At 49.6% G+C, this 21,031-nt stretch overlaps 1 protein-coding gene across 6 annotated transcripts in view; it reads left to right on the top strand.

The window, feature by feature from the left end:
• Positions 1-21,031, top strand: part of ABCB9 (ATP binding cassette subfamily B member 9) — a 46,375-nt gene that overhangs the window by 13,097 nt on the left and 12,247 nt on the right. For 2 of the 6 annotated variants that reach the window (XM_051972700.1, XM_051972702.1), the window contains 4 exons: positions 8,304-8,418; positions 9,963-10,093; positions 11,648-11,875; positions 18,200-18,397. In XM_051972700.1, the coding sequence (XP_051828660.1) occupies positions 8,304-8,418; positions 9,963-10,093; positions 11,648-11,875; positions 18,200-18,397 (672 nt within the window). The remainder of the gene's footprint in view (positions 1-8,303; positions 8,419-9,962; positions 10,094-11,647; positions 11,876-18,199; positions 18,398-21,031) is intronic. The other 4 variants (XM_051972697.1, XM_051972701.1, XM_051972698.1 and 1 more) reach the window with 4 other exon arrangements.

Here is a 21,031-nt window from a genome sequence, read left to right on the forward strand (position 1 = left end):
CTGGGTGGAATCATTGCGTGAGGCACAGCTCCTCTCCTCATCCCGATGTAGGCCACTTTCCCCAGGGATGGCTGTCATCCGGCGTGCTTTCCCAGCACGAAGCCCTCTTAAAGGGGAATGCTCGAAATAGCTTGGATTCCTGCTCTGTGGGGACCTCCCAGGGTCTCCTTCTACCAAAGCTGCTTTCCAACACATTTATGACTGGGTAGAGAATTGACTAGCCAGCATTTAATAATGGTCCACTCCTTGCCTTGCCTGTCAGCCAAGATGCCATCCCCCCTGTGACTTTCAAAGCCCTTCTGACCTGGTCGCCTCCTAAGTTTTCAGTCTTCTATGTGACTCTTCTTGTCCGTCACCCCCATCCCCATTCATTCAGCCCCAAAATCTCCCCTTGGGCCTCCGGGATCAAGTAGAAAATACTGGTTGGCTTTCTGAGCTCTTCCTGAGCTAGCCCTTCTTCCTTTTTGGACTTCTTCCACCTTCTCCTTCTCTTTACACAGTCTGAGATCCAACAAGACTGGCCTCCAGGTGGTTCCTTGCCTGTGACCCTCCATCTTGAGGTCCTGAGTGCTTGTGATGGTGGGTGCCCCACGCCAGGAAGGCTCTCCCTCCTCTGCCCCACCTCCTGCCTCTCCGGCCTCGGTCAAGCCCTAGCCACAGTTTCCACTTCTGCCAGAAGCCTGTTCTCATCCCCCTTCATTCTGGAGCCTTCCCTCACTAATTATCTCCAATTCATCCTGCATTAGTTTCACTTGTACATAGTTGTTTTTCCTGCAGTCTCCCCTTTTAGGTCAGGGCCTGGAGTACATAGTAAGCATTTCATAAATGCCTATGAATGACTTTAATATTAACACCCCCCTGCGTTCCAGGCCCTGTGCTACCTGCAGCAGCCTGAAGGTTTATGGCCAGATCCGTGCTCTTAGTGTTGGAAGGTGGCATTTGAAGCCAGATCGCCCTGACTCCCAAGTGAGTTCCCCTTGTTCTCTGCCTCCTCTCTTCCTCTCTTTGAATCAAAGTTCTCTGTTTCCCCGCACTCTCAGGTATTGCACCAATTCGTGCCAAGCTCTCTCTTTGCCATCTTAGTCAGACAGGCTCTGCCTCTTCTACTCCCTCTGTTGAGTCAGGGGACGCCAGAACAAAGGTATGATCTCAGGCGTGGCCCTGGCTTGCCTCAGTTTCCCTCTGGATAATGAGAGGGCTGTTCATCCTCCATCCAACTCTGCCATGCTGCCCTAGGCAAGCTTCTCCTTGGCTCCATCTCTCTGCCTCTCTGTTTCTGTCACCAAACTTGTCTGTACTTTTTTTGTGGGGGAGGGGAGAGAAACAGACTATTGGTCTTACGTGACTTGCCCAGGGTCACACAGCTAATAGGTATTAAGTGTTTGGGGCCAGACTTGGACTCAGGTTCTCCTGCCTCCAGGGTTGCCCCTGACCCATCCTTTTGGAGGCTCCCTCTTCTAGTTCAATTCACAACTGCTAGGGCCCTGAAGTGGCGAGTGTCACCCATTTTTTCAGTGTCCTCTTAGCCAGCGTTTTCTGCCCTCTACACTGACCCTAGTGGGGACCCTGAGAAGCCCCTGTAGGCCTTCTGAATCCTCATCTAAGCGATAACCAATTCTTTGGAAGTTGGTACTCCATCCAGGAGGTGTGTCAGCAGGTCCCTATTGACCAACACACCGGACAGACAGCATGGCGGAGCAGCCACAAGGCAGCCTTGGACTTGGTGCTAGAAGGGGCCTCTCTTTTACAGAAACGGAAACTAAGATCCCAGGAGATCAAGTCTCCCTGCCAAGGTCACCCCAGCAGTTTTTCCTCTCAGCCCACACTCCCTGCTTCTCTTCTCTCCAGTTCCATTTCCCATTGTCTCTGATCTACCCTCTAGTTCTCCCACAAGCCTAGTCAGTTGGCTCCATCTCAGCCAAGGCCCACCACCGCCTTTGGGGCCTTAGTCCTCCTTGGCTCCGTGCTCTTCAAAGTCCCTGCACCCTCCCGCTTCTGGAAGCCATTCTGGAGCAGAGCTGGAGCTCTTTCCCCTTGGGAGGCTGTTGTCAAGGCCCTGGATCTGAGCAGAAGCAGATAGAGACTTCGGTGCCCAGCCTGGGCTGGGATGAGAGCCAGGAGGCTGGACCCTTTATGGCCAGAGGACCAGCAGAGGGCAGCAACAACCAGGAAAAAGTTTCCAAGCCCTGTTGCTGGGAGGGAGCCAGGCACCGTGAGTGCCCAGACCAGGGAGATGCCCTGCCCAAAGGCACCTGGAAGAAATGCCCTGGTTGTGATGCCTTTCCTGCCGGTGCTCTCTCTCCACTAGAACCTCTCATGAAGAATAGAGGACATTCAGAAGTGTGGCCAGCCAGCCAGAACCCCTCTGAAGACAGAGCTCTGTCCTAGATTCTGTGGGAGGAGGAAAGAAAAGAGAGACAAAATAGAGGAGAGAATAAATCATAGCTGGCATTTGTGTAGAACAAAAAAAGTGATCTTAATATGTTATCTCCTTTGGGCTCTCACAACTGCCCTGGAAAGAGAATCTTATCCCCATTAAAGATGAGGAAACTGAGGCTCAAAGAGGTTCCAAGAAGGCAGATATTCTAAGAACAGATCTGGGTGTTGTTTAGCTTGTAGCAGAATTGGACTTCTGGGCTCTCTTTCCCTTGACCCCAACTCCCTTCTTAGCATCTTTCTTCAGCCCTAAATCCCACAAATCCTCCCCCTTTGATCTGTGACACTTCGGGTTGACCCTTCGTGTGATTCTTAGAGGAGTCATTTAGGGAGACAGAGCTGCAGACAGACATATAGAGCTGGACTTTGTTTTCCTGGCCCAGCCATCACCCAACATGAACATAAGGAGTGCACTCTCTTCTAGGTGAATGAATGTACAGAAAAGCTGGGATTCCAGCAATGTGGGCTGCTTTCAGGATGAGAATTCTGGCTACCAAAGAAGACTAGTCTATCTGGGGAAAAGGCAGCTGATGGCACAGAGCGCCAGGCCTGGAATCAGGAAGACTCCAGCCTCCAATACCTACTAGCTGTGTGACCTTGGGCAAGTCACCGAATCCTGCTTGCCTCTGTTTTCTTATCTGTAAAATGAGCTGGAGAGGGAAATGGTGAACCATTCCAGTATCTCTGCCAAGAAAATTCCAGATGGAGTCACAACTGAATGAACAACCACCAAAACTTCAGTTTTTTATTTTATTTTTTTTAAGATATTCTGATAATTATTTCAGAATAACTGGTTTCCTTTATTATCTTGTACGTTTATTTTATCCATCCAAAAATATAATCCTGAGAAAGGCTAATGAGACACCAGGCCATGGAACCAAACCCCTCGTTTTACAAATGAGTAAACTGGGGCCCAGAAAGATTTAAGTGAGTCACACAGATAGTAAGAGCGGGATTCAAGTCCTGTCCTTACTCTGTACTAGCTGAGTGACCCTGGGCTTAGGACAGTATCTAGCATTCAGTATGTGATCAATAACTAATTTTTTCATTCATGAAGAAGTCATTTGGCCTCTTCAAGCCCCCAGGCAACTGATTCCTCAGACCACTTGTCTATTCACTTTGTGAATGGAGGTTGTAAAGCAGGAGTTCTACTGATGAGCTCAGGAGGGCCACCAAAAACAGAAAATTCCCCAGAAGAAACTATCCTTACCTGATTGGGCACTTAGCCCACTTTTCCCTTTTTTTTTTTTCAGTCAAAAGAAAGCTTAAAGAGTAAGCCTGCAGCTGAGCTCTCTCCACCCCTCAGCATGTGGCCACTTGACCCATTTTCCATCTGTCCATTCCTTTCATTGGTAGGGCTGATGGGAGAAGCATAGCCCATGGAAGAAGCTGGACCTTTCCATGCAGAATTTTGTTATGGACAGTTTTTGAAGGGGCCATTGCCTGTGTAACCTTAGGCAAATCCTTGGTTTCCTCCCCTGTAAAATAGACTACATGGGCTCTACGCTGCAGTTAAAAGCAGTGTCCTATGAGCTACAGATCTTCAATTCCATGATTCTAAGTCCATTTCTGAGGCAGCTGACAGGACACTGGCCAGAGCACCAGCAGAGGGCAGCAGTGACCAAGAGAAAACTTCTCAGCCTTGGCAGCCAGGAACTAACCTGGCAGAATGGACTGTCCAGACCAGAGGAGGGGCAGGCCCAAGGAGACATCCCCTGTCCAAAGGCACCTGGGAGAAATGCCACCCTTAGAGATGCCTTGATTGGGATCCCCCCAGCTAGAACACCCAGAGACAGCCAATTGTTACCCCTCTGAGGACAGAGCACTGTCCTAGGCACTGTGAGGGGAGGAAGGAGAAGAGAAACAACAAAGGAGAAGCTAAATACTAGCTGACATTTCTATAATCTTTTTTTTTAATTTGAGCTTTTCACAACTGCCCTGTGAAGATGTTATTCCCCATTTTACAGGTGAGGAAACTGAGGCTCTGTTCCGGTATCTTTTCTTTGGTCTCACAGCTAATAAGTGTTGATGTATAGGATTCAAAGCCAGGACCTCTTGAGGACAAAGATTATTTCTTTTTTTGTCAGCAAGCATTTATTGAGTATTTATTATGTTCTAAGCATTGTAAACTCTGGGGATAAGAGAAGAGCTCAGATAACGCCTGCCCTCAGGGAATATACATTCTAATTGGTTCATAGTAGATGCTTCATCTTCTCTCAGCTCTCCACCTAAGACTGGTATTAAGTACCTCCGCATTCTTCCAAAAACTGCTGTGTAGAGCTTTTGTTCAACCTTGATGAGGCAAGCAGGGCCTTTCCAAAAGCTGCTGTGTAGAACTTTCATCCATCTTGGTGAGGCAAGCAGGGCCTTTCCAAAAGCTGCTGTGTAACTTTCGTCCTACCTTGGTGAGGCAAGCAGGGCCTTTCCAGAAACTGCTGTGTAGAACCTTCCTCCTACCTTGGTGAGGCAAGCAGGGGCCTTTACCAATGAGGGCCTAAGCGACCTGCCACGTGGATATTGTTGCCCAAGGTGCAGTTTGAAACCAGGTCTTGCTGACTTTGCCCTAGACCTATTTCCCACAGTCCCATGCTGTTTGCTTGTGAGGAGCTTGCACACCTATGGAAAGAGCAGAAAATACTTGGGAGGATGACTTTGAACCTGGCCTTGAGACAAAGAGCCATTAGAAGAAAGTCCCATTTATTCAGACTCCCAATATTCTGATCTCCTTTTAAAACAAATAAACCTATTTTTCACATGTGGTAAAGTGATGGAAGATCATCCCTTGGAGTCTGGAAGACCTGAATTCAGATCCTACCTCAGATATAGATTGGTAGTGTCTCTCTGTGGGCAAGTACTCCTAGACAATGTCTAAGATTCTAATTTGCATGTGTGCTGGGGTTTTCATACTTAGAAGTTCCCTGCCCATTGAAATCAAAAATAGGATCATGGATGCAGAGTAGGAAAGGACTTCAGAGGCCATCTAACCCAGAACCTCACTTTATAGATGGGGAAACAGCAAACTAGTTGATGGGGCAACAATATGGCATAGTGAAAAAACACTGATTCAGTCAGAGGATCTGAATTCAAATTCTGCCTATTGCTAAGTAAATACCTTTGTAGTCTTGTGAACTCATTTAAATCTATGGCCTCAGTTTCCTCATCAGTCAAATGAAGGGGGTTTTAAGGTGTCTTATCACTTTAGATCTTTGACAATAATAGCAATAGTTAACGTTTATATAGCATTTTAAGGTTTGTAAAGCACTTTATATACATTATCTCAATGACACAGCTCAAGAAAGCAAGCAGCTTTAGGACATGTCAGTCACCCAATAAGCATTTATGAATTACTACGTGCTAGATAGTCAAAAACACGGTCCCTGCCTTCAGAAAACTTCTAATAAGAACAATATGTAATAAACAGCTAGAGAAAAGATACTTGTATATAACATGTACTAAGTAGGTAAAGAGAAGATATCTACCCAGAGGTGTCGCCATAGTGCACAGAACCGTGGCCTTGGAATCAGCAATTCTCATCTTTCTGAGTTCAAATCTGGTCTCAGACACTAGGCTGAGTTTAAATTCAGGATTTTTCCTTTCTGCTTTCCATTAAAAGGCAAATAAGTAGTAAAGTACTTAGCTCCTGGGTGGTACACACTAAATTCTTTAATACTTATCTAGGGCAGCTAAGTACCCCTAGTGTGGGATCTGGAGCCTGGACGACCTGCATTCAAATTCAGCCTCAGACACTTATTGCCTCAGTTTCCTCATCTGTAAAATGAGCTGAAGAAGGAAATGCCAAGCACTCCTGCACTTCTGCCAAGAAAACTTCAAATGGGGTCACAAAGAGTTATACACAGCTGAGCAGCAACAAGCCTAGACAGGAGCTGGAGTGTTGCTTAGAGGAAGGCCCTGGCAGTTGGGGGAGACCAGAAAGGCCCTCTTTAGAAGATGGCATCATATCTAAGGCTTGGAGGATGACAGGAATTCTCAGAAGGATCAATGGCGATTGGGAGCATTCTGGGCACAGGGGATAGCTAGCCAGTACAAAGGTATGATTCTTAGAGTAGAGTATGGGATATAAGAAGCAGAAAGGCAGCCATTTGCCTGGAGTAGAATGCATGGAAGAACATAAAGAGTGTAAGACTGAGAGGATGAATGGACCCTGGTTATGAAGAACTTTCATTATCAGACAAGGAGGTTATATTTGATCTTGGAGGTAATAGGGAGCCACTAGACTCTATTGAGGAGGGGAATGCGCTAGGAAAATCACTTTAGCAGCTCAATAGATGATGGACTGGGGTGGGATCAGGGAAGATGCAGCCCAGATACCCGTGGTGATGATTGAAGGTCATAGAAGATGAGATCAGTATCCTTACCCTAAGATACTTCTAACTTTGGCCAGTAGGGAATCTCCAGTAGCAAACTGGACTGTGTTTAGTGTAACATTTAGCGCTCCGTGTGTTTCACTGTATTCTGACTGATTCTTTGAAAGTGGATATACCACATTCAAGTCCTGGCTCCTGCCACTTACCAGCTGTGTGCCCATTTGCCTCTGAACGCCACATTTGCTCTTCTGTAAAATGGGGATAATATTCCTCTTATTACCTGAGTCATGGATCATTTAAAGAGAAAACTGTACAATGCTACAGAGATCCAGGTTGATAGTAATATTCAATTGAGTGTGACTCAATTCACCAAAATGTTATTACATACTTATTGCGAACCAGAGAGTCAGCTAAACATTAGAGATAGAAACCCATATGTGAAATCTAAGCCCTATCCTCAAGGATCTTCCATTATATATAAGTTTACTGTAATTTTAAACTGTAAATGGAGGATTTAGAGAAAGATTAATAAGCAGGGGAATCAGGAAAGACCTACCAGAGGAGAGAGCACTTGAGCTGGAAGGCTTCTGAATGATAGCAGTGAAGAGTTTATTTCAGGCATGGAGGATGGCATCTGCAAATACTTGGAGGTGGAAGATTTCAAGAAACAGCTAGTAGTCCAGTGGGCGGGTAATCCCTGGCTAGTGGGACTTAGGCCAATCCTTCCTCTTAGGGAAGGGCAGAGTCTTCTGATTACCTGATCCTTGTCTACTAAGTCAACATGAGTTTACTGGATAAACAAGGAATGATTAATGCCACGCAGACTGAGCTCGAGTTCTAGAAGAAGGAGCTAGAGGAACACTCATTCACGTGCCTCTTGGCTTTAGCCTTTAGGGTTTGGGGCAAAAATAGACAAAAGGATGGGGTATAGAAGCAGCATCAGTCAAGAAGACTCAGGTTCAAGGGTTGCTTCTGCTACCTACTGGCTGTGTGACCCTGAACAAGTCTCAACCTTTCAGGGCTTCCCTATAAACTCTGGAAGATCAAAGTTGTAGAACTTGATATACTGTTTATAAAGCACTTAGCACAGTGTCTAGCTCATAATTGGTCCTTAATTAAGTCTTATTCTCTGCCCTTCCCCAGAATGATTGCTGATCTATATTAGTAGAAGGGATTTCCTCAATGGAAGTTCACGGGATCTTAGGGAGCACAGAAGTCATTGAGTCCAACTCCTTCATTTGACAAATTAGAAAACGAATCAGAGCAGCTTAAATGACTTTCACAGATTCACACAGCTAGTAAAGTGTCTGAGGTGAGATTTGAATCCAGGTCTTCCCAGTTGCAAGTCCAGGACCCTCTGCTAAATGAAGTTGCATCTCATTTACACTAATGAAATTGAAGGTCTAGACAACAGGGGGAAAGTGCCCCTTGTCATGGGATAAAGAGCATGACAGAGGCCGCTCATTGGCTGATTTGGACGTCCTTCTACCCTGCTCGCCATGTGGAAGCTGAGCCTGTCTGACCATCCCCCTTTCCTGGCAGGAGAAACATTCCTTCCCTACTACACTGGCCGGGCCATCGATGGCATTGTCATCCAGAAGAGCATGGACCAGTTCTCCACAGCCGTGGTCATCATGTGCCTCCTCGCTATTGGCAGGTAGCTGGCTCCCCAGACCGCTCCACCCCACTTTCTAGAGCCTGTGGCCTTCTCATTTTAGTGTCGGGTCCTAATGGAAACAGTAGGACCTCCTTGACTGGGAAACCTTTTCAATGGGTTCTGTTGCCCAAATCTGATGTCAGACAGAGAGAACCTGTTTTAAGATCTGACCTGTGACTTTCTGGGTCCATTCTGGTTTAGGAAGAGGGAGGGAATGGGGCTGGTGGAAGACACAGGTGGAACAAAATGTTGAGATTTCCATTGTATTGGGTTCAATCTATCTCGGCTCCAGCTCAAACCAGGGAGTTCTTAATCTGGGTTCCATAAACTTCTTTTCCCAAAATATTTAGATAACTGTATCTCAGTGTAAGGACTTTCTTGTTTTAATCCTATGTTTTTAAAAACCTTATTCTGAGAAGGGGCCTACAGACTTCCCCTAAATGACAAAGAGATCCAGGACCCCCCAAAAGGTTAAAAATCCCTTGATTAAATTCTTGTTTCTAAAAATGGCCACTTTCTGTTTAGTCCTAGTGAAGTCTTCAATAATATCTCATTAAATGGGCTAGTCGGATACTGATCCCAATTCAAGATACTTATGTCCAGAATCAGTCGTGTAGCTTGGGACTAGACCCAGGCCACAGAGTGTATTGTTTTAGGTTCTAGGCCACCCTCATCCCTGTCCCCTGTTGGAAGGAGCCAAATGTGTCTTGTTCTAGGGAACTGAAGGAAGAATGAGTGTGACCCGTGTCCATCTTTGGTGCTGGAATCAGAGCAGGACTGGACTGGTCCCCCAGATTGAGCTGTTTTCATGTGGTTTTGTGGAAGAAGAGTTTGCTTCTCCCTTTTTCCACCATCCTCACTCTCACTCCATTCTTACATCCTTCCCCTTTGCTTGGATTTCTTAGGGAGAGAACAAGAAAGATATAGTATTTCTTTTGAAATAATAGTCCTCAGACTGGGGAAAGCCCTGACTTTGGGGCCAGAGGCCCCAGGTTCAAAGCCTGGCTCTTCTTTTTCCTACTGGGATGTGACTTTAGGCAAGTCACTTCTCTTTGGGACTCAGTTTTCTTATCTGTATGTAAATGTGAGTGCATTGGACCACGTGGCCTCTGTCTGAGCTCCTTTTAGACGCTCTATGATCTTCACATATGTCCTTCCCAAAATATGGAATCCTGGGCTTCCAGTAGAGGAGTCGGGTTCCAGCTCCAGCCCTGCCGCTTGTTTCCTGCGTGATATCCCCTTCTCATCTATAAAATGAGCAGTTTGGACTAGATTTCCAAGAGCCTTCTGTGTCTGTGATTTACATGAACAGACTATGAAACTCCACTGGAGTGTCCTAGGGGAGATGGGCAAGCCCCAAAGTCAGGAGTTGGAGGGAGTGTCGGGTGGGAGGAAGACGGCTGCCCCGTGGGGCGTCCCGAATGGGCCTGCAGGGAGAGGGTGGGGGAGCGCTAGTCTGGCCCCACTCCCCTGCGTCGTTGGGGTTTGCTGAAACTCGGTGCTGGATGGATGCTTTTCCTTTAACATCTCTCATCTGCAATTAGCTCATTTGCCGCAGGTATTCGGGGCGGCATTTTTACCCTCGTCTTTGCCAGACTCAACATCCGCCTCCGTAACTGCCTCTTCCGCTCCCTGGTGTCGCAGGAGACGAGCTTCTTTGACGAGAACCGGACAGGTTGGTGCCCCCAGGGCCCTCGAGTTCTTGTTTGGGCCCAGGGCCACTTCCAAGGGTCCTAGTCACCCAGCTGGTACTTAGGTCCTGAATGAACCAGGAGGAATGGCTGAGAGAATGAATGGTCAGGATGGAGGGAATGAATGAATGATCAGGGATGAGTGAGGGAATGAATAAAGGATCAGGGATGAGTGAGGGAATGAATGAAGGATCAGGGATGAGTGAGGGAATGAGTGACAATGGACGAGTGGACGAAGAAGATGTCTCTAGGCCTGTCTCTGCCATCCCCGGCCTTCTCTTCCTCAGCTCCCCGGGACGTGTGAGAGTGAGCCAAGCCCGTGGGCCTACTGGCCACAGTCTGTCCTTGGAGGTCTGGCCTGCAAGCTGAGGTTTTGGGCCACAACCTTAGGCCCAAGTTAGGGTAACCTTGGGCTTCTGGCCACACCTCTGCGTGGTCATTCTCGGGGCCCAGGGCCAGGCTGGGATGTTGGCTCATCCCCACACTGCCCGAGGAGGGTGCAGAGACCGCACTGGATAGAAGGGGTCCAGCAGTCTTTGTGGCCGGGGTGGAGGACCACTTCCAGTATAACAGGCTCGTCCTTGTGATCCCCAGGCCCAAGGCATCTGCCATCAGGCAGAAGAAACGGGCAGGAGAGAACGCTGCCACATTTCTTCATTCTTCTGGGGGAGGGAAGCTGCTGCAGCACCCATCTCCTTTCCAAATCTTAGACAAGAGGCATTTGCCCAGACAGAAACAGCCACAAGGGCCTGGGGGCTAAGGGGTCTCCCCAGATTAGGCGTTCTTAACCTGCAGCTCAGCAGCTTGTTTTAAAAAATATTTTTGTTAAACTATTTCAATAGCATTGTTTTTCTTTGTAACCCTGTAGATTTTATTTTATGCACTAAAAACCACGATTCTGAGTGGGCTCCATGGGTGTCCCCAAACTTCTCGAGGTGTCTAGGGGCACAAAGAAGGCTAAGAATTCTCCCCAAATTCCCAAGAGTAGGTGAGGGAGGTACTGGCCTTAGCAGTGGCCTGGCTTCCTCACCACATCTGGCCACTTCTGGGAAGGACAAACGGGGGGCATCCCTGTCCCACTGACAACAGTCAGCTCCTTGGAGAGGCCTGGGATGGGAGAGAAGGTGGGAGTGAGGGACAGGGGGCCGAGAAGGAGAGAGGCAGTACCTGAGGGTCCAAGGCAGCCCGGGGGAAAAGAGCGCTTCTGTGCAGCAGTCCGTCTGTCTCCCTCCTGCCCCGGTGCTGTCGCTCTCCCCAGCGCTGGAGCCCCCGGAGGGCAGGGAAGACTTTACCTTGTCTGGCCAAGCCCAGCACCCGTCACAAAGCCAGCATGTGGAAGGGGCTTAGGCAGTGCTCATTATCTGGCACGCTCATGAGGCAGCGGGGAGGCCCCCAGCAGGACGGGGCCCTCGGCCCGGAGATGGGGGGCGGGCAAGGCCGCGCTGGCTGGCACAAAGGGGACAAGGGCCCCTTAAGACGGCCCTTAGTCTCCCCTCCCCTCCCTTTCCCACTGTCCCTCTCACTTGGCCACCGTGCAGAGCCGAGCTGCCTGTGTTCCAGGGGACCTCATCTCCCGCCTCACCTCGGACACCACCATGGTCAGTGACCTCGTCTCCCAGAACATCAACATCTTCCTCCGAAACACGGTCAAGGTCACCGGCGTGGTCGTCTTCATGTTCAGCCTCTCGTGGCAGCTCTCCCTGGTCACCTTCATGGGCTTCCCCATCATCATGATGGTGTCGGACATCTACGGCAAGTACTACAAGGTAGGCCCCTGGCCGGGCCGGGCCTGGCTCTGCTCCCCAGGCCGAGGGGAGGGGGCATCACGGGCCCGAGCGGCGGCCTGGCCTCTCCCCAGATCCATCCCGGGGGCTCCCCTCCCACTGACAGCAGCCGGCTCCTGGAGAGGCGCGCCCCATTCTTCCCAAGTGACCCACTCCCCCAGAACTGCATGGGCTGAGGCTGCTCTGGGGACCCTTCCGGGCTCCGTAAGTCCCCAGGGGAGCCCGCTGGGACTCCAGCAGGGGGGAGGTCCTGTCTGGGGGTTGTGTAGCACCTTCTAGTGGGCGTCCCCCAACAGAACGCCCTCTGGGGGCAGGAATCGGGCTTTGTTTTGGCTTTGTGTGCCCGTGTGTCTGTGCCTGTGTAATTGGGGGGCAGCTTTTACACATATGGGGAAACATGCTTCTGTGGGGCAGCCTGCCTCCCTCCTGCTTTAACTCTCAGGAACCAGCTTCTCCACATAGGCCACCTCGGGAGGGCAGTCCCCATCACCTGTGCCAGGCCAAGGGATAAGCCAAACAACCCCCACTCTCAAAGGGCGTGTGTTCCTGGGGGAGACACAGCCGGGGCACACGCAAGGGGTCGTGGGTGTAAAGTGAATCCGGACCCCAGCCGCTCCCGCTGAGCCCTCGCTGCTGGTGTCAGGAAAGCGGAATGTAGAGGGTGGCCCAGGAAGGCAAGGGCTGTGCGAGGTGTCCACAAAGCGGGGGGTGCTTCCGGAAGGGGAGGGGAGGGGAGAGAGGGAGCTCCCGGAGAATGGCCCCGGCTTTCTCAGCACAAGGGATCCTCAGCTGTGAGAGAGACAGAGAGAAACGAAGAGAGCACCCAAGGGAAACTGAGAGAAAGAATCAGAGACAGAGACAGAGAGAAGGAGGGAGAGAAAGAGTAGGAGGGAGAGAGAGAAAAAATGAGAGACAGGAGGGAGAGAGAAAATGACAAAGAACGAGAGAGATTCAGAGAGGGGAGGGAGGGGAAGCTTGCGGAAAGGTCTGCAAGTGGTTCTATGGGGCTGAGATGGGGGATCGGTCCAGGAGAAGTAAGAGCTCAGTTGTAAGAATTTCTCCTGGGCCTTCCGCCATGAGTGGTAAGAAAGGAGGATGGTGGAGGTTAGTGAGGGCCGAGGTTTGTCAGGGGATGAGCAGTGACCAGCAGCCAGGAGCAGGTCAGTGCCAGGCCGACTGGGCTGAGATGTCAGCGGGAAGAGGGGGAAGTCAGAGCAGGAGGAGGGACCTGAGAAAGCAGCCTGTGGGAGAAGGGCAAAGAACAGGTGCCGCAGGGCTGAGTGGAGGTCACGGTCGGATGGGGGAGGTCGGAGGTTATAACTAGGGAAGTAGAACATCTGTGGGCAGCAGTGAGAGCTGCGGGTGACTGCCAACGTCCCGAGACTGAAGGAGCCTGAAGAATTGGGATGGGGGGGGCTGACAACACGAATGCTGAAGTCCCCTGGTGTAAGGGTGGCAGGTGGGGAGCAGAGCAAGATGGCGAGCCGGGTGCTGAGCTAATTGGGAAAGAAAGGCAAATGGTCAGGGGGCAATATAGCCCGGCCCCCAGCTTGTGCATTGGAATGACCTTCATGTGAAGAAAGGCGGCTGAGGAGCGAGTGAGGGAAAGTCTGGCAGTGACAGTGGGAAGCAGAGCGCAGACTCCCCCCTCCGGCCCCCAGATCTGGGAGTGGGCAGGAGAAGGCGTTTGTCAAAGCAGCGACATGGAGGGGGCCCAGGGGAGGGAGTGATGGAGAGACATTTGTTCTCTGAGACAGAAACTGCAGAGGACACAAGGACGGATGGGAATGAAGAGTAGGAGGGGGCAGTTGGTTATAGTTTATATAGATGGCCCCTTATCCATTAGCAAGGGGTAGAGAGAGACATAGAAAGAGCAGTAGGGGCAGAAGGGAGAAGCTTCAGGCTCCTAGGAGCATCCCAGAGAATGCTAGGTTGGGCTGGCTTTGACCAGCAATTAGAGCCCTTGTTCCAGGATGTCTGCTGTAAGAGGATTGTGGGATGGAGGCGCTCTCTCTCTCTCTCTCTCTCTCTCTCTCTCTCTCCCTACCTATCTATGTCTGTCTATGTCTAGCTCTATTTGGTATTGGAGGGTTGGGCGAGGGTTCAAACCTGTGACTTAAAACTTGGAAGCCTTGTCTGGAGGAGATCCCCGGTCTCTCACAGCCAGCATGTGCCCGTGGCAAGACTTCAGCCCGGGCCTCCTGTCTCCTTCAGTAGTCCACCTGGCACACAAGATCTGCTTATAAGCGTTTCCTGGAAATTCCCATCAGAATTGCACGTAGTTCATTTTCTTCTTTGTCTCTGTATCGGCATTGCCCGGCACATAGTAGGCTCTTTAAAAATGCTTTTGATTGATTGATAGGTCTGGAGACCACTGGGCAGCACATACTGGCCTGTGCCTCAAGGTGTGCCCAGGCCTCTATTCCTCCTGCCCAGCTGCTACTTCTTGCAGAAGCCAGGACAGGCAAGAGAGTGGGGTGGTTGTGAGCCAGGCTGGTCAGCCCCGGCCTCCTTCCTATTCTTCCCCGCCCCCTTTTCCTGAAATGAATCAGTTCCCTAAAAACAGAGCCTGCTGTGTTTGCCCAGTCCCACCCTGGAGGTCCCTGCCCAGCCCTGGTCACATGGATCCCTTTTCCCAGACAAATGGAAATACTGAGCCTGTGGGTGGGGCTCACCTGGCAGCCCCCAAAGCCTCTGCCACCTCTGGTTCCCTTTCTCTTTGCTTGCCCTCCATCCCTTTCCCCATCCACATCCCCACCCTCATCCCCCCTACCCCATCACCTTACACACTCTGCCCCATCTAGCCACACTCACCAAATCCCAGAGACCCTCTGGGCCCCTTCTCTAGTTTGCGTGAGGAGACTGAGTGACTTGCCTCGTGTCTACCTTTCTGTCTCACACACACACACACACAATAAGGAACAGGACCCCGGCCCTCAGACTCCAAGTCTCTCCCCAGGCCCATCCAGCAGTGGATCAGCCCCTGCTCAGGGCCAGGAGCTCTGTATGAGGAGCAGGCAGCTTCCTACAGGGGAGCCGGGCCGGGAGAGCTGGCCAGCAAAGGCCTGCTCGAAGGGCCGGGCTGCGACTGAGGCTAAATGGCAGGAGGGAGATCAGCCCAGGCCTGGGAACAGCCAGTGTTAGGGCAGAGATGCGGAGGTGAGCGGCTGGGGAGCCCCTAGGGCTGGGAGGGTTGCCTGGAGCCAGATCTCAAAGGGTTCCCAGGAGATGATGAGAAGATAGAGTGGGGGAGGGGGAGGCTGGCTGCGGATTAGCCACAGAGGCAGAGGAAGATGGTGATGTCCTGGACAGAGACAAGGAAGTTAGCAGCAGGGGGGAGGGAGAGAGCAAAGCAGGGATTTGGGGCGTCCGCCTCTGAGACCGCCAGTGGGACCTATCCCAGTAGAGTCTTAGCTGTGGGGCTTGGGAGAGACAGGGGAGCTGGAGCTGGAGACGGGTGTGAGGAGAGAGACACAGAGACAGCTGGAGATAGGGAAGATGGAGAGATGGAGAGATAGGCAGAGGAGAAAGACAGAGACAGAGAAGATGGGGGGAGGGAAAGAGAGAGACAAATGGAGAAAGGGAAGTAGATGGAGAGATAGACAGAGAAGCTATAGAGAGGACTAGGCCACAGGTGCACAGGAGTGGAGGGGAGTTTATATCCCCTTATGGCTAAGAGTTTATATCCCTCTTTTCACTTTAAAGTTGGGGATGCAGAGGGGGCCCGAGTTGGGAGCCCCTGAGAGGTGGGAGAGAGAAAAGGGCACAAGCCAGGAGGTCTGCATGAGGGGACCCAAAGGCAGCCTTCTGGTCTGGGCGTGTGCTTTCAGAGGAGGATCTTTCCTACTTAGTAACAGAACAATTTCATGATGGCCTCCACAGGACACTCTCCCTGCACGAAGCATTAGGTAATGCTGGTGACTCAGCCAGGGGTCACCTCCTTCTGGCCTTTGGTCACCGATGGCCATGAATCTGCTGCCTGAGGGTGTGACTTCTGTCCCAAGCTCTGATTCCATCCTAATAGTAGGAGTTATCCAGCACCTAAAGATTTTCTTTTCTTTTTTTTTTTTTCTTTCTTTCTTTCTTTCTTTCTTTTTTTTTTTTTCCTGAGGAAACAGTTGGGGTTAAGTGACTTGCCCAGGGTCACACAGCCAGAAGCATTAAGTATCTGAGATCAGATTTGATCTCAGGTCCTCCTGACTTCAGGGCTGCTGCTCTACCCTAGCTGTCCCTCCTAAAGGTTTTCTAAACATTTTATATCAATGGGCAAATCACGACCCCTCTGGAATCAGTTTTCTTATCTGGAAGATGAGGATGATAATAGTGCTTCTCTCCCAGGATGGTTGCTAGGACAAAATGAGGCATTTGTAGAGCAATTCCCTACCTAAAAGCCTCCTATAAATACCAGCTATTAGTGTTATTTATTAAATGAAAAAAATAAAATTTACATAATTACAAATTATATTGAAATGTTATTACCAAAATATTTAAAAATCCCACCAGGTTAAAAAACCCTTGGCCTGGACCTTTGTTCTTTCCCAGAAGAGGAATCTGAAGTCTGGAGGGGTTGTGGGGTCTCGAGCTGTGGAAGGCACGAGTCTCGTGTCAGGAATGGGGCTTGCTCTCGCCCATGGATCCATCCTTGGCAGTTTCCTGAATCTCCTGAAAGCCAGGGCCAAGACTCCTATTCAGGGTCCAAAACTATACCAAGACTTACTGCAGAAAGGCATTTCCAGCTGACCGAGCCGGCCTTAATTAATGTCGTTTGTTGAACCAATGAATTAGTCATCTCCTTAATGGAGGCATCCCCTCCCTCCGGCCTTGCAGATAGTGACCTCTCCTCAGCTTCTCCTCTTGAGTGACTCTTGCCCATGGCTTCCATTAAACCTTTTAGTGGGATGGACATGTTGGAAGGGGCGCTTCCTCTAGACTTCTTAACATTAAATAGGCCCCAGGACATTTTGAAGGCCACCCGTCAGTCATCCCTCACTTTCCCTGCATGACTGGTTTACCTCCTTTTCCTGTTTCTCTGATAATATCTTTTGCGTTGCTTTGTGCCCACAATTCAGCCTGAGTCATTGACCCATCAGTCATCTCTCCATTGTCCTTCGGGCGAGGTCTTAATTTGTTTGTTCATCTGGAAAATGAGGGAGTTGAACAAGAGGAGAGTTCCTTACCCTTTATGGTATCCAGTGGTCCCTCTTGAGCATGCTAATGAAGCCCAGAAATCCCTCTTCAGAATCAGGTTTTTAAATGCATAGAATAAAATGCAAGAATTACCAAGGAATGCAATTGTATCGATTCATATTTATAAAAATATTTTAATAGCAAATTGATTTCTCTGTACCTCAGTTTCCTCATCTGTTACTACCTGTGTGTCCGTGAGCAAGTTTCTAGGTCTAGAATCCTATGAAAAGCCGGACTTTTGACTGCCTAGTGATCGCAGTAATTCATGATTCACATACAGATAGCAGCCCTGAAAGAATAAAATTATTAAAAAGATGGGGTTTGCTCTCAGCTAGAGTCATTAAAAGCTATAGCACAGTTTCTGAAATGCGAACCAACCGTTCTCTTCCCTCCACTCGATTTCTGGGCCCACACCATAGTTCAGCTGTGGTTATCTGCCCGGTATGTTTTGCTAATGGCCCAGCTTTATGGGCTGTCACTACATACAGCACAGTCTAGATGACAAGCATTTCTTTCATCCAGTTGATTTTTCCTGTGTGGATAGTTGGGACTGAACTGAACATGATAGTCCAGGTATAGTCTGACCAGGTCAGAGGATGGCGGAACGATGGCTTCCTTGTAGCTGAACACGATAACTTACAATTCGATCTAAGATTGCTTTCCTGGCTGCCATGTTCATTCATCTGCTCACATGGAGCTTGAAGCCCCCCAAAACCCCAGTCTGCTTCGGATGAGTTGTTAGCCAGGTCTCTCCTCTTCTCCTCGGGATGTTGATTCTTTCCTCCATTTACCACGGTCTGTAGCATTTGAATACATTTTGTGTGAAGGACGTAGCCCATAGACAAGTGACTGGCCTTGGTGTCCAGAAGGCCCCGGCCACCCCCAGCTCCCACCTCTGACCTGGGACAGAAACTTTCTGAGATTCTACATCTGTTCTGACAGGTGGGACTTCCCAGGATTAGTGGAGTCGTCCCCCAAGGGAGAGACGTCCCAGGGCTTTCTGGTCTGCTCTGGGGAAGCCCAGTCCTAACATGGGCATGCACTGAGGGGGCGCAGGCTGGGAGATGAGGCCCATTTGCCATTTCTTCTCTTTTTCCTTCCTGGTTGGCCTGGATATAGCGACTCTCCAAAGAGGTCCAGAATGCCCTGGCCAGGGCTAGCAACACAGCCGAGGAGACCATCAGCGCGATGAAGACGGTCAGGAGCTTTGCCAATGAGGAAGAGGAGGCCGAGGTTTACGCCCGGAAGCTGCAGCAGGTGTACAAGCTGAACAGGAAGGAAGCCATGGCCTACACATACTACGTGTGGGGCAGTGGGGTAGGTGCCCCCATCCAGGCCTCAGCTTCCCAAGCCCCAAGGCCTAGCGGAGACAGCTGTGCTGGCTGGGTCCCTGGGACACAGGACTTCCCCGCTCCCATCCTTCCCCACAAATTTCTGTCCTGTTTCCTCTAAGGACTGGAGACCTTGGGGAACCCAGAACTTCTCCTTCCCTTCCCTGCCATTTTCTGTCCCAGGAAGGGGAAAGGAGGGAGCCATGGTGGGGAGATACTGGCCAGAGGGACCTGATCCAACAAAAGGCTGGTAAATAAGCCACATTTCATGGGTTTGGGGGAAAGGCCTGGCCTGAGAGAGACAAGCACTAACATTGTGTTCTCAGGGTTAGAGGAGGCTGGGAACCCCTTGGATTCATGGTAGTGGTAAATGAGGGACTCCTCCTTAAGGCTCCTTTCATGTGGAGTGTATGAAGGGAAAGATCTGTACTAGCTGTCCAGTGACGTAAGGTATTGCTGCTGTAGTCGATGGACTTTTTGATGCCTTAGCAGGCTAGAAAAAGAACTTTGTTTTTTTTGTTTTGTTTTGTTTTGCTGAGGCAGTTGGGGTTCAGTGACTCGCCCAGGGTCACACAGCTAGAAAGTGTTAAGTATCTGAGGCCAGATTTGAATTTAGGTCCTCCTGACCAGGGCAGGTACGTATCCACTGCACCACCTGGCTGTCCAAAAGAATTTTGTTTTAATAAAAACTTGTTATGTTTATATAAAGAAACAGTTTTTAGACAAGATTTGGACAGTTTTAGACAGAAAAAAAGTATCTGTGATGTAAAACACAGATGTAAATCCTTTGTGAGTGATGTAGAATGGGGCCTTGCTTGTGTGAGCATCAGCAAGGGCAGGGGAGGGGGTAGCGTAGTGTTAGAAAGAGGCAGAAAAGATCCATCCAGGTCTTGTTTGAAGGTTTTCATTGATCAGTTGCTCCACATGACTCTAAAAAAAGCATTATCCATATAATAGAGTCATGAAATCCTTGCCTGAAGCTAGATGCCATCTAATCCAGCCTCCTCCTTTCATGGACACCCAGGAAAGGGATGTTCCGGGGGTCAGTTGACCTCTTGTGAGAGATGGCTGTGAGGATTCTCACTAAGGAAGGAGCCAGGGGAAATAAATGGCAGTAGGGGTCCTCCCTCCCTCCCCCCTCCTGCAGATCTCCAAGGCTGAAAAAGCTGCGAGTGTGCCCGAGGGAAGGGGCCCCGTGGGGACATCGATGGGGCAGAGTTTCTTACCCCCAGCTCCTTCCCATCTCTCCCTAGGGGTTTAGGGGTGGGAGCAATCAGAGCCTCTGATGCTGAGTCTAGTGCCATTTCCCTATGTCACATTGCCTCTAATAAATTGATAACCCCTGACTTTCTTGGCATCCCCACTTTATTCTACTTTTCCTTCTCCCCTAGGCTCTGAGAGGGAACTGAAGTTCTCTCTCTTTGAATTTGAACTTCCTTCAAAGAGTTAGGAACCCAAGGGAATCTTCTGCAAAGTTGTGCAGGATCCTGGGCCGGAGACACCCACAGGACCTAGCTCCTGGGGCCCTATGCCCTGCAAAAGGACCGGCTGGCCCCTATCCCTGAACTGGTCTCGACTTTCTTCTAGGAATGGCAGTTGTTTAAGTTCAGCCTGAATAGGGATGGATTGGGGCAGGAAAGTGTAGGGGGCTGGGAGAAGGTTTGTTGTTGCCCAATCATGCCCGACTCTCCTCGACTCCACAGACCATAGAATGACGAGCCCTTCTCTCCTCCATTATCTCCCAAAGTCTATCCAAGCTTTTGCTTGTGCTTCCATAAGCTGCCTACCAGTTCCACCCTCTCCTGTCCCCTTCTCTGTTTGTTTTTACCCTTTCCCACCATATGGGTCTTTTCCAGTGAGTCCTGTCTTCTCATCAACCAAAGTGTTTAATTTTTGTTGTTCACTAATTGCAGTAATGTCTGACTCTTCATGACTGGGGTTTTCTTGGCAGAGATAGTGGAGTGGTTTTGCTATTTCCTTCACCAGCTCATTTTACAGATAAGGAAACTGAGGCAGAGTGATGTAATGTTATGTGCCCAGGGTTGCACAGCTACAAAGTATCTGAGGCTACATTTGAACTCAAATCTTCTGGATTTCAGACCTGGTGCCCTATCCACCACACCACCTGACTGCCCTGATTGATTGGATCTCCTTGTTGTCCTTTCAAAAGTCTCCTCTGGCACCACAATTTAAAAGCATTGATCCTCCAGTGCTCAGCCCTCCTTATGGTCCTCACACTGCTATTAGAAAAATCATCAGCAAGAAGATGTATTTGCTTTTTAATATGCTGTCCAGATTAACGATAGATTTCTTCTCAAGGAGCAAACGACTTTTAATTCCACGACTGCAGTTACCATCTGCAGGGGTATTTGAACCCAAGAATATAAAATCTGATGCTGCTTCCATTTCTTCTCTCTCTTTTTGCCAGAAAATGATGGAACCAGTTGCCAAAATCTTAGGGTTTTTTTGTTATTATGCTTCAAACCAGCTTTTACTCTCTTTTCTTTCACCCTCCTCAAGAAGCTTCATAATTCTTCCCCTCATGCCATCAGAATGGTACCATCTGCCTAGCTGAGATTACTGATATTTCTTCCTGGCAACCTTAATTCCAGCTTTTAAT

The sequence above is a fragment of the Antechinus flavipes genome, chromosome 1 (assembly GCF_016432865.1).
Source record: "Antechinus flavipes isolate AdamAnt ecotype Samford, QLD, Australia chromosome 1, AdamAnt_v2, whole genome shotgun sequence".
Lineage (NCBI taxonomy): Eukaryota > Metazoa > Chordata > Mammalia > Dasyuromorphia > Dasyuridae > Antechinus > Antechinus flavipes.